We start from the raw sequence: 18,609 nt of genomic DNA on the forward strand, positions 1-18,609 counted from the left end.
TCAAGTATTCCACCACCAACCCATCGCACATCGGTCGACAAAGTTATAAGTCTACAGTGGTTATGTTAAACTTGCTGGTAATGCTCTGTGAAAGAAAGAAATATGTTCCTTTGTAGAACTTTACCGACATTTCTAGAAGTTACAAGGAAGTGTGGCACTAATAATGCACACCTCCTGATGAGTTTTGTAACTGACTGTGCTGTCTGCGGAGTTTCTGGCAACCTCCTTATGTAGTGACTGGTAAAAACAACATTTATTTCGGTTATTTCCCAAATGTATCATAAAAGTTTTCAAAAGTGAGAAAATACCATAAACAGGGTTAATTAAAAGTGGTGATGCCAATGCACAATAAGAGATAATTCATTGTATACACACTATCAAGGGATTGTTTAGTTTACTGATTAGGGAATGTTTGGAGCAGTGAGTCTTAACCTGTCGTCCGCTGACCACTAGGGGTTTGCAACGCCTACCCTAGAGGTCTGCGACTGTTTATAAGGTTAGTTTTAGCAGATTAATACAGCATAAATACATAAGAAAAGGAAAACACACATTCAAAAGTTTCCATCACTGCGTAAATGTGAAGGATGTTTAGATTGGGTGCAAAAAATTAAGTTGGTAGCCTTATCTTAATTTGTGTGAGCAGCGCAAGTATGGGAAATGGAATCTAGAATGGCCACTTGGTAACCTCAACTGAATCACTCGCATGCGCGGATAAAAAGAGGGCATGCATTAGAAGCAAAAAAAGACAAAATAATTCCTTAATCCAGCGTCTTTTAGGAGTCCAACTGAAATGTGAAACGCTCTATTCTTCCAATTCAAACTTCACTTTTGTGTATTTTTTTTTGTTTGTGAATTAAATACACATTTCAAAATGTGTGGGTTTGAATGCACACTTTTTTCTGTGTGTATGCATTGTTTTAAGCTTTAGAGCGTAACAATTGCTTAGGTAGGTATCCTCAGCGTCCAGTAGTAATTCACAGAAGACAAAATGTTGAAGACATTAGAACGATGTTAGTAGGCGTTTCTTGTCTGAGTACATTTATTTAATATAAAATAGCGGCAGAGGGCGCGCTTCATCTTCGATAGAAGGAAAGCGATTCAAAATCCTCATATCAATGATCCTGAGACTAGACATAGTAAACATGTGCTGTAGCGCATGCGCTGTTCGCGGAGCAGCACGCTGGCAAATGTACTAACCTAGAGCCCTGCGCTCTAGTCTCGGTGTGCCTGGGGCGGAGCCTCCGTTCTAATTGCTTCTGGGATTTGTAGTTGATGTGCAGGTTTTTCTTTCAGCCGGAAGAGCCGACGGGACTCCAGCTCCCAGAGCAGAACTTCCGTTGCCTGCTAGTGCGGGAACGTTCTTGTTAGGCCGTCGACTGGCTTAAATCTCCTGGTGAGGTTCGCTGCCAAAGCCAGCATGAGCTCGGCCAACGACTCCCGGCGTGGCTCAAAGAGGAGCGCCACCCCTGACGGACACAGCGATGAGGTACGGGGAGAGTAGCGTGGGAACCAGTGTGCGTGGTCAGAGGGAGAGACCCCGCGCGCCTAGCCTATGTATAGCGACAAACCAGTTGCTGCTGGTGCACTGTGCACGAGCAGAGCACACTACGACACCACCTTACGACTCTCCGAGTACAGCCTCTTGCTGCAGTGAAACCGTCGTATTGTGCACAGTCTAGGGGAACGCCTCGCCCTGGCATAAGCTCTCCACTTACCAAGGGGTCCCTTCGTACTACTCTTCCGCCTATCCCCAACCCAGGTGAGGGAACCGATGGGTGTGACTTTAGTGTGTGCCACTCGAGATGCTAAAGCCCCCAACACCTCCTGTTGAGTAGGAGAAATAAACGGGGACCGAACATCAGATCATTTGGAGTTGTGTACCTGGAGGGATGTTATAGATACTAGAAGAATAATAATGTTGTTGTGGAGGTGTCGGAGCCTATGCTGATAGTCTGGTTCCGTGCTTTATCACAGTCATATTCAAGAGAGATATGAAAGCAAAACATGCGTGAGGAAGCTTTTTTCCCTGGTTCCCCCTAATTTTAGGAATGCATTCCCAATAACAGTTCATTACAGCCCGTTTTTCCTGCAGATCATTAAGGAGCGAAAGATCTTCCTTTTTAGGCACAACCTACCCACACGCCCCCAAACTCAAGTCTATGTGTAACCACCCCCGAATCATCATTCTCCCGAGATGACCCACGTTACGGTATTGTCTTTGGTGCTTATGTTAAGTTTTGGTCTGTAAAGTGCCTGTTGATCTTTGAAGCCAGGTCATCCTCCTCATCATCCTCCTCCTCCTCCCAAGAAAACATATATATAATTCATCATAAATCACAATATATATATATATATATTTAAAGAACATTTAGCCACATATACAATACCATCATAGAATCATTACTTATTGGCAAGCCATTTGCCCAAACCCTTTCTCCCCCCCCCCCCCCCCCACACACATATTTCTTGCCCTTTTTGTCTCCCTTTTTTCCCTTTTCGCTCATACAGGGCCTGTTCCAGATGATATACTGCGAGAAGGCGATCTAACCAATTTTGATATGTAGGGGGCATTTGATCAAGCCATACAGAAGAAATACACAATTGATATACTGACAAAGCCATAAAAAGAAATTTACTAACAAATGGCTCCCTTTTCTCTGAGACCCCAAATATAACCACCCCCGGTGATAACTCAATTTCTAATCTGGCAACATCTTTGATAAACTGTTCCACTTTCCCTCGAAAGTTCACTAATTTCGTACAGGTGGCAAACATATGAATTATATCCACTCCAAATAACTGACATCTTGGGCAATACACTCCTTGTTCCCGACCCCATTGTGCTAATTTCCAGGGGTGTGATGTACAGATCAAATATTGTTCTGTAATGTTGTGCCTGAAAAGATGCTGAAATCAAGGAGGTCCGACCTAACTCAAGAGATTCATAGAAAACCGCCTCTTCCACATTCAGCTTAACGCTCCATTTTTGACTATACTTTGCCAAATCATCAGGTAGGTTATCAGTCAATTTCGCATATATTGATCGTATCGTACACTTATCAGATGAAATCATAATTTCTACTAAATAATTCTTAACAAACCCTGCTGCACCACCAGTTTTCCGAAGGATGAAATCCCTTACTTGCAAATATTTGAAAAAGCCCGTTTGGGCTAGTCCAAATTTCCCATGAAGGCTTCCAAATGTGGTGATTGTAGAGCCCTCAATAAAATCACCTAACCTTTGTATTTCCTGTTGATTCCACCTTTCCATACTATTATCGTGGAAAATCTCAGGAACATTTTGTCTTTGATCAAGGTATAATAATTGTACCTTCCCAGCCCGCATTTCTTTCACCACAGACCCCAAACTTTGAAAGCTGCCTGGAGGACTTTAAACCAAGCTTTCTTAAAATAGCTGGGTTCCAAGAGCTTAAGCATCATCCCTTTTGCAGCAGGGCCCATTAATACCTCATAGATACTAGGGACGTATTCCCCATCGTTTGCCAGCCCTCCATTTTTAAACAGCAAATGCATATACTGCATTGCGGCTGCCGAATGATACAATTTAAAGTTGGGGAGGGTCCATCCGCCCTTTTCCCTTGATAGTGTCATATATTTGCTTGCTCTGAGTATCTTACCATATCACCAAACGAACCGCATTATCAGCTGATCCAATTTCCTAAACCAAGATTTCTCAAATTCTAATGGAATTGCGCGGAATAGATATAATACTTTAGGTAGAAACATCATTTTATCACATTACACCGCCCCATAATTGTCATATGCAAGTTGTTCCATCTGCTAAAATTATACCTAGCATTATCTATGATAGGCCAAAGATTAGACCGGAACTCCTCCACCTGAGGTTGAATACCAATCCCTAAATACACTGCGTGTTCTACTTTTCGTGTATCCGTCGATCTACAGTATTCATTCAAAACTATTCGTGTCTTGTCTCTGTTAAGGAGATAGCCCGAAACTGCCCTGAACTTTTCTGCCGCACCCTCAATCTCTTTCAAGGCAATATCCAGGTTCGTGGTTATGACTGCAACATCATCTGCATAAGCCAGAATTTTTCTCGCCCACCCATGGCGAATAACTGGCTGAACGTTAGCACTCATTTCCAAAAAGCGCAAAAGGCCTTCCCGTTTGGAAGTGCCTCAAGCGCCTCTGACAGTTCCTCCATTGTCACCTCCTGCCCCAGTGTTATTTGATCTTCTACTGTCATCTGACTATCCAGAATCGGCGTCAGCCAATGTCTATCAATGTGTTCCTGACCAATATTAGCCACGTCATATAAATCTATGCAATATTCCCAGAAGGCTTCCCTAATGGAGTCGGGTCTCATAACTGTCACCCCTGCCTTATTTTGCACTTGCACAATTGAGCCTGAGGATGCCCTCTGGCGAGTCCGCATTGCTAAAATATGCCCTGCTTTCTCGCTGCATTAAAAGCATTCCCTTCGTTTTGTTAAAATGTTTTCCGCTGTCCTCTCAGTTGAGTATTTCCCTAATGTCATTTTTGCAATTGAAACCTGATGAAGGGCGTCCTCAACCCCAACATCATTCCTAATAGCCCAGATAAGCTGCTCTTCCACTGTCTGTAATTCCCTCATGAGTACCTGAGGTGGGCTGCTGCTTGTTTCAGTCGCTTTACGCTGTACCCAAGAGTTTCCCACCGTATAACTGCCTTTAATGTATCCCAGACTATTTCTATTGTGGCTGTTCCAATATTGAAATCCAAAAATTCCTTCAACCGCGTACTCATGTGCTGTATATACAGAGGATCATTCAGCAGAGCCCGTTCAAATGTCCAGTTCTTCTGAAATCTCTATCCCTAATACTAATGGGTTGTGGTCTGCCATAAAGCGAGGGTATAGCTTAATCTCTGATTCGTCTAAAAATATCGGAGCGACAAAAAAATAATCCAATCTAGCAAATTTCTTGTGTGGTGCAGAAAAATAGGTATATCCTGGTTTGGGACCTTCTAGAGATGACCATACATCTATTAGCCCAACCTCCCTTTGCATGCTCTTAAGGGCCTGAAAAACTCTAGGCTTCTGCCCCGGATATTTATTCCTTCTAATACCTCTTAAACTCTGTGCATCGTCCCATGATCCATTAAAGTTCAAATCACCACATACAATGTACGGGGGGTATTTAACCCACATATATTTATAGTTGCTATCCTAATTGACATATGTACAGATTTAATTGATTACGCTTGACTGGGTCGACCTTACCGCCTACCAATGACCACCTTGCATTTGTACAAACATACATCATTTTGCACACCCAATCCTGCATTGCTACTTCTGGAACACAAATACCAAAAAATGTAATAGTTTGCGCTTGCAGGCCAATTTTCTCCTTCTCCTACCACCCCCCCCCCCCGTGACGGGTAGTCCCTGCTCCCACCCCTTGCCTCCCCATACCCTGTCCCCCCTCCCCCGGGCCCCAACTCTCCCTCTACCACTCCCTCCCCCCTAGATGCAGTCAGACCACCGTTGGCCTGAATGTTGGTGTCGCCTAGGTACCTGGCCCACCCCAGGCTGTCCGGTCTCTTGAGCTTCACTCAAGACCAACAACGCTCTCTTTTAAATTCCTTACATCATACTATTTAACGCCCAAGTAAGTATTCTTTAGCCTGAACCTCTGAATTAAACACTCTAACTTTCCCTTTAAGCACAGTCTTGAGACGAGCGGGTGTAAGTAAGTACGCTTCTCCCCCTTTATCTTGAAAGGGTTGGATTAGCTGCCGCAGCCTCCTCCTTCGCTCCACAGTGACGTGACAGTAATCGGTTCGAATGAAAAAAGTTGCCCCTCCACTGCGCGGAGCATCGGGACGGGCTTTTTCATATATAGTCTGTCTTAAGAGATAGTTCCCAAAATAGCTCTAGGATGTTTAGCCTCCTCTCTGCGGCCCTCCTGGCGTACAACGTTCTGCTGGGTACCGGTGTACCCTTTGGACTTCAGCCTGCCAGTCCCAGTTAGTAAGCTCTGGAAATACCTCCTACAGCGTTTTAATCATATAAGCCCCAATGGTATTGCCTTCTGCTTCTTCTTTAATGCCAAGGAAGCGTAGATTGTTCCTCCTCTGCCTATTTTCCTGATCTTCCAATTTCCACATAATGTCAGTTAATTGTCCATCATGCGTTGCGGTTTGCGCTCTTAAAGCCTCAATATCCCCTTCCACTACCGTCGCCCTCTCTTCCATCGAACTTAGTTTCCCTTCAATTTCTGCACAGGATTTGACCACCTTATGGACTGTTCCTTGTAGGTGTTTTGTAGCCATCCTTGCTCTGCGACTTTCTGCTCTTGTCTGTTTGTAGCTCCTTTATCAAATCATAAATAGACTGTAACATTTCTGAGTCTGTATGTCGATCACCGTTGTTAGAAGCCGATCCAAATACCAATTCTTCAGCCCTCTTCGCTGCATTATCCTGGGCCTCAAAAGTGTGGGCATCTACTGTACTCATAAGATTAGGGCCTCTAAGTCCCACTTGAGTGCTGTCTGGGCTGAGGGCTCCACACCATCTCCACTAGGGGCTGGCCCTTTACTTTTCCGCCGCCGCTGTCGTACAGTAGACTCTGCGAGGGATAGGAAACTTACGGATTCGGAAGAAATGCGGTCTCTACTTTCACTTGACCCTTGATTGCTGTTAGTGGAGTCTGAGTCCTCTGTTAAAGAGTAAAATTTATCCCCTCCATCTTTAGACCACTCTGGCCCCTTTTTCTTTGCTACGATTATTTCAAGTCCTTTACCAAATGCCTGGGCCATCTGAGCTGAATTCCCTGCAGAGTCCTTCAATACGCTAATAGCTTCTTGGGTAACTTGAGATGGGGCACAAATTTCTTGCTCCTTGAATCCTAATTGAGGATTCCCCTCGGGGAGTGTATATGTTTCTGTATCCTTTGAAGGCCTTACGGGTTCCTTTTCCCCCTTAAGCACTGCAATCTCAGAGACTTGCAAAGCTCCAGAAGCTTGCTGCCAGTCCAAAAGGAAGTCTTTTTCCTGACTTACAACCTCGGGAAGCGTCTATCCTTCACTATCGGCCCCCTGTTTCCTGCTTGGTATCATTTACATGCCGACTTGAGGAGGGGTAATATGCACAAGATTGTCCTCTTGCGTGCCCTCCTTTCAAAAACCTGTTATCATAGAGTGCGTTTTCTTTCCCCCAGGGGAAGACAATAGTGGGGCATTGCTTTTAGCTTCCCTACTCGTTCCAGTAGCCAGTTTCCCACTTATGTTCCCAAGCGTTAGGGTTTGCCATTTAGTACTGGGGGCCATTTCACCGCTAGATTTATTTTTTTTAGTCCGTGCGGCTCGTGCACTTTCACCTTTCTCCCCAGGATTTCGGCTATTTTTTGGTGCCATAATATTAGTAAGATCTCTGATAATTGAATCACAGGTTTTCACAAAACGCGCTAACCAGTATTGCGCGCTCCACAGCGACACACCAAAAATCTTCGAGGAGCAAAAATTCACTAATTTCAAAAGAGCCTGGCTGGGCATATCTCAATTGTCTGACCAAGTTCACTTCCTCCATACGCTCAGTGTACTCCCAAGTATCGGCCATCCACCTTCATCATTAAGAAGACGGCTGTAGGAAGTTGGCTCTCTATGTACTATTTCAAAGTAAGAAATAGCATGCACAAAGTCCAAGGGTTCACCTTAGAGGTGAGATAGTGGCAAAAAGAGATAATTCTAATGCTCTATTTTGTGGTAGTGTGGAAAAGCAGTAGGCTTATCAGAGGGCAGAGTTAAGCATTTGTTGTACACACACAAGCAATAAATGAGGAACACACACTTAAAGACAATTCCAGGCCAATAGGTTTTTATATAAAAAAATATATATTTTCTTAGTTTATTTTAAGAACCACAGGTTCAAGGTTTACAATCAATACTTCAAATGAAAGGTACTCCACTTAGGTATCATAGGAACTTTGAATCAGCAAAATAGCATGTACAGTTTGGGCAAAAATGGCAATATGCTATTTTAAAACTAGACACAGTGCAAATTTCAACAGTTCCTGGGGGAGATAAGTATTTGTTAGTTTTGCAGGTAAGTAAACCACCTACAGGGTTCAAAGTTGGGTCCAAGGTAGCCCACCGTTTGGGGTTCAGGGCAACCCTAAAGTTACCACACCGGTGTCGGGTGCAGAGTGGAAAGTCTCACGCTTCCGGCGGGAACCATGTGGTCTTTAAAAGTTGCTTCTTTGTTGCAAAGTTGCAGTCTTTGTGGAACAGGGCTGCTGTCCTCGGGAGTTCTTGGTCCTTTTAGATGCAGGGTAGTCCTCTGGGGCTTCAGAGGTCGCTGGACCCTGGGGGACGCGTCGCTGTTGCAGTTTTTCTTGAAGTGGGGAGACGGGCTGGTAGGGCTGGGGCCAAAGCAGTTGGTGTCTCCGTCTTCTCTGCAGGGCTTCAGGTCAGCAGTCCTTCTTCTTTGTTAAGGTTGCAGGAATCTGATTTCCTAGGTTCTGGGGAGCCCCTAAATACTGAATTTAGGGGTGTGTTTAGGTCTGGGAGGGCAGTAGCCAATGGCTACTGTCCTTGAGGGTGGCTACAACCTCTTTGTGCCTCCTCACGGAGGGGAGGAGGTCCACATCCCTATTCCTATTGGGGGAATCCTCCAAAATCAAGATGGAGGATTTCTAAAGGCAAGGGTCACCTCACCTCAGCTCAGGACACCTTAGGGGCTGTCCTGACTGGTGGGTGACTCCTTGTTTTTCTCATTATCTCCCCTGGACTTACCGCCAAAAGTGGGGGCTGTGTCCAGGGGGTGGGCATCGCCACTAGCTGGAGTGCCCTGGGGCCTTGTAACACGAAGCCTGAGCCTTTGAGGCTCACTGCTAGGTGTTACAGTTCATGCGGGGGGGGGGTGAAGCACCTCCACCCAGAGCAGGCTTTGTTTCTGTCCTCAGAGAGCACAAAGGCTCTCACCACATGGGGTCAGAAACTAGTCTCTCAGCAGCAGGCTGGCACAGACCAGTCAGTCCTGCACTTAACAATTGGGTAAAGTACAGGGGGCATCTCTAAGATGCCTTCTGTGTGCAGTTTTTAATAAATCCAACACTGGCATCAGTGTGGGTTTATTATTCTGAGAAGTTTCATACCAAATTTCCTAGTATTCAGTGTAGCCATTATGGAGCTGTGGAGTTCGTTTTTGACAAACTCCCAGACCATATACTTAATATGGCCACATCTGTACTTACAATGTCTAAGAATAGACTTAGACACTGTAGGGGCATTTTGCTCATGCAGCTATGCCCTCACCTTTGGTATAGTGCACCCTGCCTTGGGGCTGTAAGGCCTGCTAGAGGGGTGACTTACCTATGCCACAGGCAGTATTTTGTGTGCATGGCATCCTGAGGGGGATGCCATGTCGACTTTGCCTTTTTCTCCCCACCAACACACACAATCTGCAATGGCAGTGTGCATGTGTTAGGTGAGGGGTCCCTTAGGGTGGCACAACATATGCTGCAGCCCTTAGGGGCCTTCCCTGGTCACAGGGCCCTTGGTACCACTGTTACCTTTTACAAGGGACTTATCTGTGTGCCAGGGGTGTGCCAATTGTGGAAACAATGGTACATTTTAGGTGAAAGAACACTGGTGCTGGGGCCTGGTTAGCAGGGTCCCAGCACACTTCTCAGTCAAGTTAGCATCAGTATCAGGCAAAAAGTGGGGGGTAACTGCAACAGGGAGCCATTTCCTTACAACGCCTTATTGCTGCTATGAGCTTTTGATTAAATTCTGCTGCTGCTTTCTAACTAACTCCAGCCCATATACTATGTATAAGCCAGTTAAAAAAAAACAGATCAATAGTCAGTAGTCAATTGGCTTAGACAATAAAACCACGTCATGTCCCATAACTGTCCTCACCAAACAATAATTTTGCCACTGTGGAGCCCCTTGCCAAAGACCCGGTACCTGTTTATGCTTGTACTGCCTTGTTTAGGAATTCCGGCCACTTCTGGCCGTACTCGAGCTGGTCTCCCTTATCCTTATTTTTCTCTGTGTCCCAGGATTAGGGAGAGGCGTGGGGCACTCCAATCCAGGGAGCGCCCACCCCCCAACAGAGTCCGATGCGAGAAGAGGCTCCTGTCACAAGATTCAGGCCGGGACGCGCCCAATCTCCCGACGCGTCCTCAGCCTGTAGCGCTCAAGGCTGCCGGCACTATCGGGGGGAAAAAAGGGATCCTGGGGCCCCCTGCAAACTCCAACGCGGGAAAAGGCTTCACCAAGCCAGGCCGGTACGCGTCCATTCCTACGCATCCTCAGCCTGTCCTTGAAGCTGCTGGCGTCTGAGGTGGGCGTGGCTTGGCCGCCGTAACTACACGGACGAGATCTCCCTCCCAGGTCAGCTTTCTATAAATATTCTAAATCATATCCTCATAAGTGGCATAGTATTACACATATATGCATCACGTCATACACCTAAAGAGTAGCCAAAGAGCACGTGGGGATGCTACACCTGGATACTTATCGTTAATTAGAAAGTCTACTCTGAGCACAATCTCACCATAGTAAAGACAACAGGGTCATTTCCTGGATTGAAGGTGTACTCGCTTGAGCTACACCCCACAATCTGGAGGAGGGGCCCAGAAGTATGTCAGACGTCGTCATATATGGGTGCTGTGTCACAACCTGCTTCAGGCACAGTTCTTAGTGGTGGTGCAGTCTGCCTTGGGCACACACAGTTCATGGTGGCGGTCAGACTTGGGCACAGTTTTTGGTGTTGCCACACATTACGCCTTGAGCGCAATTCTTGATTGCACGGTCCCCCATAGGCACAGTTCTTGATGACAACAGCCCTGTCCACCTTGGCTGCACTTATTTGGTGAAGGCAGGAACCAACTTGGGCACAGTTATTGTCCATATCAGCGAAGTCTGCGATTTCTTCTTGGAAACGCTTGGATAGAGCACCTGTGCCTATTCTTCTCAGGACGCACAAATCGCTCTCTTCAGTATTCTTCCTTATTTATACACCGGTGGTCAAACTGCTTCTGATGCTACTTGAATAATCGCACCTTTAGCAGGGTTGAAAGACTCTTTCCCTCTCCTAGCAGGAAGTTTGGCTTCTAAGAAAGTCAACCTAGAGGAACATAATCCTCCTGCAAAGCAAGACTTCAAGTTATGTACCCATACCTCTGGGAAGCTAGCAGTCAGGCAGACATAGGCTGTGGTTGCATAGCGGCCCACCTGAGGACTTGTCAGAGCACTCTCTTCCTTGGTCAAAGAGAACTCTGAATTGGAGCGATAACTGGGTCATTGGCTCTCATTTAATACAGTCAAAGCAGACTGGGGATGTCTGCACTTTCAGAACCAGCTTGGGGATGTTCTTCTTTCAAGTGTCATTTCCAAGATGCCAGACATAGCCTTTGTGTAGATTGATGCTCCTCACTACAAGGGAACACCCACAACAAAGGTACTGTAAGGTGTGAGCTTTGCACATAACCATCATCAGCCGCAGTGAATTGGGGTTTTCCCACTGGAGTTCCATTCCCATTAAGATCAGAGACTGCAGTCCCACCTTTCACCATCTGCTATATGCCAGTGCTACAGGAAGACTAATCAGCAGAGTTTCCCCCCACCTCTTCTCCTCCCCGCCACAAAAAGCCTAATTGCATTTCTAAAAGAGCCTCGTATCCTCTGTCCTTGCATCAGTGCCTAGCCCCGCCAAATCTTCAGAAATATCAACAGTGCACCATTGCCAGACTCGCACACCTAATGCATGTACACTACTTTCCACCTATTTGAACCTGCACAAGATACACTTGAAATGTTAATGCTAAGGATATGGGTTAGCACATAAAAGCAGAAGCAGCAGCACTTTACATAAGTGGTATGTAGGCCATCACTCCAGTGACGCAGGTAAAACAGTATGGTTAAAACTGTGGATTCAAAAAACACATATAGTTCTACCACCATTGTACATGTTTAATCAATGATAAGGTCCACTGTCAGCAAAATTCAAGTATGCTTGGTGCGCCTCTTAAGGTCACAGTTCAGGCCTGGGAGCTCATTAATGCTAAGGGACAGGTCTATGCCTCTGTGTCCCCTAGATTAGTTTGAATCTAGAGCCAAAATCAAAAGAATATTTGCAGATGGGCACTCACTGCAGGGGAGCATAACTGTAGACCACGCAGGGGGCATTCCCATCTCAACACTTACGCTTATAAGATGTTAAGTATGAGGATAGGAGGGAGGGAAATGTTTGAATACATTGTTGCATATCTGTGAAAAATGTTGGTGTTGTGTGTATGGCAGAGGCTGTTCACATGGTGTAGCTGTCATTTTGTAGTTGGGCTTACACGAGGAGTGGGAGGAGAGTGAGGGGCATCCGCACGTATGAAAGCCCCTATCTTTGTTTGGGTTATTGGTTCTTGTCCTGAATTCCAGATGATTGTAGATGTTTCTTGCCTTTCCCTTACGTCTCCATCCCATTGCTAGGTGATTTTGGTTTGATTCCAACAGAAACATTATTTTGTAACACATATACCAGGATATGGATGAATGATTGGGTGCACTTCGCACCAGAACTATTTCATATGGTCGAAATATGTGTCTAATATGAAGGCCCTCCTTTATTGTGTCCAGAGATGGATCTTAAAACATGTTGCAACATATGTCAGAAAATTTAACCTGGTTAAAGAAGCTTCGATAATGATACTATTATTTTGCAGGATGAAGCTAATACATGGACACATGCAGATTTAGGCAATGAAGAGAGAAAGCAAAAATTCCTGAGGCTCATGGGAGCTGGGAAGGTAAGACTTCTTTAAAAATCATATGGAACGCAGATGCTTGCTTTGCATTTTAGGTATTTTTGTGCTGTTGTGAATAGGAATGTCCAATAACGTTCTACATTTTGCTACGATCGCATGAGGCACATGGTATGTAAAAGTGTGAAGCTGTGTCTAAGAACTGGGAAGGCGAAGCTCATTGACACTTTGAGAAATTGTTCTGTTCAATCGTTATTCAATTCTGCCTGGGAGACTGAGGAGTCCTCCGATATTGGGAGGCAGTGGCACTGTGTTGGAGACGCAAATTGGAATGAGGGGCCATAGGAAGGAGGCACATGGGTAAGGGGTAAGACTGTACCATAGGAGGTGAAGATTTGTTCATGTGAGAGACAGTTAGATGAGAAGTGACATTTGGGACATAAAGTTGGTATTTGAAACTAGGAGTCACAAACACTGCCTAGCATACTGATCTAGCCCTGACAGATCACTGCATGAGATGTTCAGCCTGCTTTACAGATCTCGCGGAGGTGAATATACAAAGCTTCAAGTCACTAGCAACGTAAGTCCCACTTTATATAGGGCTTTTCGTGATTTCCTACAAAGTCTTTCATCAACTTGCTTGTAAATGTGCAGTTAATGTTTTCTTCTCGATCTGCTTACAATGCTGGGTATAGGTTTCAGTTTCAGATATCAATTTATTGGCCATTAAGGCCTCGATAACCTTAACAAAGCCACATAGATAAAATGTGAAGTGGATGGTGCTATAAGTGTTTGATAGGTATATTAATGGAATAGGTCAACAAACATTTTTGTAGGCAGTTTTTGAAGATTTTGTTAGATTAATATTTAACACTAGATTGTGAAGCACACGTCACTTACTCAGCTTTTTCTATTGCCAATTAAGTCCCTTAAAATCAGCTTTGAAACTTCCAGTAAAAATCCTGACACAATGTACTACATTTACAATCGACAATTTTGACCTGCAGTTAGCAGTGTAGAGTAACGTGACGAGTAGTGGCAACCCCTTTAAAAAGTCATATTGGCAGACGTAGCAGCATTGTCTCCTGTCAAAGATTGTTGTAGCAAATTAACTAGATAAATAGTGAAAGTAGGATAAATCATTCATAGTGCATGATTCAGGCCATACTTTTTGACTGATTATAATCCATCTACATGCTCTCAAATAATCCTGTCCTGGTATGCAAGCTTTTAACTTGCAAGCTCAAAAAGATCCTGCCATTTTACAAACACTATACCTAGCAACGCTGACAATATCTGCTGTTGGCGCAACTGCTGTGTTTAACCAACACCTTGACTGAATGTTGTGTAACTTATGTTGTCAGTTTATGTGAAAAAATTAAACCAACAAAACCTATTTTAAAAGTATTCCTTTGGTTTCAGGTAATGGTTAGGACCCCCTTGAACAGGTACAGAAACAAGTGTCTGTAGCACTGATTACGCACTATGGATTGACCAGAAACCTCCACTTTTCCAAATGCATAGGATATAACCCTAATCTAAAACCACACATTGTGACTTATCTGAATCCACTGGTGAGAACAGAGCTAAAGCATTGACTGGCTAGCACAACCAGAAACGTTATGAATAAATCCACGCAGACAGCCTAACTCCCATCCTGGTTGGAATGGCTTTGTGGCTTCATTCTTCCAGACCTAATAGTGTTGATTCGGTTGCCTCCTGAGTTGCATCACTGCTCTGACAGCCCCTGCTTCATCCTTGCATTGTTTGATTAATTTCCATTTGTTGGTGTGTTATATAAGAACATTAATGAAAGATAAAATACCCACGCTGGATAAACTGTTGGGTTCTTGTTAGTCGTTTGAGTGGTCTCTGTACAATGAAAAGCTGTTCTGGGCAGTGGCATTTACCGTGTGCGTTCAGGAAGCTTTTTCAGAGATGTAATGTGATGGAAAATGTAGTGGATTCGTTGAGTGACCATAAGATTTTTTTTTTTTTTTTCCTGAACTACACGTAGCAATAAAAAGCCTGGTGCCTGACCCGTTCCTCCAGTTAACCTGCTATCAAAACAGCGCAACTCTGCTTGTGTGCATTTTCTACACGAAGCAGCTAAAACTGTTTTCACGTAGTGTTTATCACAAATATATGAAGTGTAAACCTTTGTAAATGTCATCCAATATTTTAAGTCTGATCAGGAGTGGGAGAAGGTGTTCATTTTGGAAAAAAGAAACATCAAAAGAACCTCAAAACCACGTTTTGCATTACTTATGGCTTTTGGGACGTTGGGTGGGGGGCGTATGTTGGGGGCGATATAGAATAGTGTTGGATATTTTATTTTGTACAAAAAGTGATGTTTATTTTTACCTTTCTTATTATTTCAGATGATCCTATTTAACATTTCTGGCGCTGCAGTGATTTTCAGTTTTACCCATCTAAAAGCACATTATGCTAAAATACCTCTGGAAAGTGACAGTGTTTTTTTTTTGTTTTTTTTTCTTCCCCCAAGGACACCAGTGAAGGAGCTGAGAAAGCTGCAGTTTCCATACACAGCCCTGTTTGCCCCCATCTCCTTGGGCCTTTAACTATCTTAGCTTTGAAAAATACCTATGATATATCAGTACAGTGGAATGTGAGGGTTTCTTTTCAGGAGGATATGAATGAAGCTGACACTTTTTTTGCTTTGGTTTGCCTCTGTATTTGAGGCATGAATGGGCAAAAGGTGTGTCTCTCAATTAGAACTCTTTAAAAGTATGAAACTCATTATTGTTGCTGAGTTATTCATTAACAGGTTTTCCTTTTAACAGTTGTAATGCTGTTAGGCACTTTTAGGCTTACTCTAAATTTAATGATATAGGCTGTCTGCAACGTTTACTCTTTCATAAACATCCAGATTTGCTATGGCTTTTTAAGAAGTTGCCCTGTTGTGTTAGTGAAATTCCTTTTCTTTTTCCTCCTCAAAATAGGTTGTAGATTTCACTTCTGTGGATGCAGCTTTTTATTTTTAAGGCATGGCGTATTCATGAGGTGTGTACACGCAAGTACAAGATCAACAAAAGATGCACGAAACAATGTCATACTGTGATGAGTAGAACATGTTTGTACTGGATACAGTGATGTGAAAAAGAACGGACACTCTTAGGATTTTGTGGTTTAGATACATAGCCATCTTCTAGTTTTCAACAAGTCCTCACAATACATATGTCTAGCCTCAAACAATGCAAACAAAATTCACTTAGTCCACGTTTATTAAACAAAAATGTCAGCTAACATTCAAAAGCAACATGTGGACATATCTGTTAAGAATGTAATTAGAAGCACTCGCTAAAGAAGTGCACTTGATGATCAGGAATTGGTGACACCTACAGATAACGTAAACAACTTTTCCAGTTTGGTCTTAAACATTCATGTTTGTGGTAACATCCAAAGTCTAGTTCAATTGATATCTCTGATGGTTTCAGGAAATAATTATTGTTGCTTATTAGACTAGGGAAGTTGATAAAGCCACCTTTAAACAATATGAAGTCCCTCATTATACAGTGAGAAAGATAAATTACAAATGCACAAAGTTCAAGACGGTTGTCAATCTATCCAGCAGTGAATGTCCCATCAAATTCATTGCGAGGTCAGACTGTATAGTGTTTCTAGAGATGTCAGAGAATCTCAAATATGCACCCTGATCTTGTAAGTTTTACCTACGATATTGATGAAACTTTGTAAGTAGGCCCTTACTCCAGTTACAAGCTTCAGCTACTTTAACCTTTTTAAGAGCAGCTCTATGAACCTGAACACAACTTGTATCTGTAAAGCGCATGTTCTCCCTGAAAGGTATCTCAGCACTAAAATAGGATGTTTGTTAGCCAACTCAACAGTACTTGTTTTTTCTCCCTTGAAATTATGAAAGGCAGAGTGGTTGAATATGTGACCATGAGGTCAAACACAGACTCTTGTAGTGGATGCTTTAATCCACTAAGTAACCAGACCTGGCTAGAAGGTTAAATAACTTTAAAAATTTCATTTTGCCAGCTGTCACCACCTGTTCCTATACTATTCTTCCCACAGAACAAGTGATTCAGCCTCCAGTACTCCAATGTAAATCTTTTCTTCAATCATGTCTGTTTTTGTATATGCACCCATATCACTAGTTGGTTGGGAAATTCATGATCTAATCCTGATATACATTAGTGGCAACTACTTAATTACGTAATTAGGGATGTCACCACACTCCAACCAGGATCTCTCACCAATCATTCCATAAGTTTAGAAAGCAGTGCCCAGAGACAGTCAAAATATGCAGCAAAAGTATAGGCATCATTTTTAAAGGACATGTAGCTTGTTGGCATGTGTTTGCTTGAGGTAAACTGTAACCAGAATTTTTGGCCCTACATCGTGGCATCTCCCCATTGACCACGTACACATTTATGCTCTTGTTGCTTGCTCTAAAGTAACCCTTTCTATTAACTGTCCAAAGTTCTAAACAATTTTTTTTTTCTCAATTGCATTAGCAATAAGGCCCTTTCCTCACCAAAGCTTTGTTACTATTTGGCACTTATTGTAACTTCCAAAATACAACACATTTACCAGGATATTTAAAGAAGCTTACTCACCTATTACCCCCTGGACAGTAAATGGTGCAATGCTCCCCCGCCAGTACTCAGTGGTCCAGTTTGAGTTCCATTGTGCCTGATACGGTTCTTAATGATCCGAAAATCTTAGTCAGTTTCTATGATAACAGATGCTCTTTTTCTGGATTAAAATCCTTCATGCCTACTATTGGTGCTCTAATTACTGACGTTTTCAACACCTCTGTCCTCCAGAGATGTCCCAGACCACTTGAGCGCTATGGAAAACACCCCTTTATTGACAGAGGACACTCTTGCAAGTGGGCTGGTGGGAACACTATTGTCCTAAAACCCATCTCAAGGCAGTTTGAAAAATGCTGCAAAAGCCTGTGGCAGAACAGTTGTTTTTCCAAGAAGAATCAGAACCACTTGACCCTTTGCAATGTTGTTGTTTTATACTGACTTAAAAGGTGCATAACTGCCCCAGATCGAGAATTCCCGGCGATCGCCTACTACCCAGGTGATACATCACAAAGTACACACGGAAAGGACCTATGCTGCAAACAGCCAGGTCTTCATCTGCTTTCTAAAGCAGACATGGTCCTGAGTAATATGTAAATGTAACAGTTGGTTAGTCCATAAAAACGGAGATGGTAATGGGGTGCCACAATGGGGGAGGTACAGAAATAGCACTCCTCCTGCCTTTAGTGAGCTGCGTCGGCAGCACTGGCCCCAGTAGTTCTGTCTAACATATTTGATCGAGTGGACCACACATGTCAGTTGAAACATCGCATGTAATTGCATTACAGTAGATTACATTTACACTGTGATGTTGCACAGGTTATAATTAGATCTGCTCACTATAACTGATGAATTTCTATGCCTTTTCGAGTTCAAAATGTTAATGTTGCCACAGACCTGTTTACCTACCTACAACATTAGTTATGTTTATTTTGTTATTTTTTTTTAAACAAAAACGGCTCTTTTCATCACACTTAACTATACTTTAACAGTTTTTTTTCCCCAGCAGATTTCTATTTTTCAATGTAAAGTGATATTTTATTACCATATGTAAAGCCAACAGCCTGCCCCACCCCCTCGTATGGCCTTCGGCTGTGCACACACGAGGTGGTCGCAGGGTCTGACCTATGGCACTTTCTGCCAATCCCTCCACCCCAGGCAGCAACCACACTGCGCACAGCAGGGAGTTGGCAATAGACATAAAAAAAGAAACCCCTTCCAGCCTTTGTGTGCAGACACCACAAACAGTGGCATGTCCAAAAAAAAAAAAAAAGGAAGAGTAAGTAACAACATACAGCCACGCG

General features: G+C 43.5%; 1 protein-coding gene across 1 annotated transcript in view; it reads left to right on the top strand.

The window, feature by feature from the left end:
- Window positions 1-1,295: 1,295 nt before the first annotated feature.
- Window positions 1,296-18,609, top strand: part of C3_1H11orf58 (chromosome 3_1 C11orf58 homolog) — a 69,798-nt gene continuing 52,484 nt past the window's right edge. Inside the window, exons 1-2 of the mRNA XM_069223722.1 lie at window positions 1,296-1,486; window positions 12,687-12,770. Of these exons, the coding sequence (XP_069079823.1) occupies window positions 1,418-1,486; window positions 12,687-12,770 (153 nt within the window). The 5' untranslated portion in view covers window positions 1,296-1,417. The remainder of the gene's footprint in view (window positions 1,487-12,686; window positions 12,771-18,609) is intronic.

The sequence above is a fragment of the Pleurodeles waltl genome, chromosome 3_1 (assembly GCF_031143425.1).
Source record: "Pleurodeles waltl isolate 20211129_DDA chromosome 3_1, aPleWal1.hap1.20221129, whole genome shotgun sequence".
Taxonomy (NCBI): Eukaryota; Metazoa; Chordata; class Amphibia; order Caudata; family Salamandridae; genus Pleurodeles; species Pleurodeles waltl.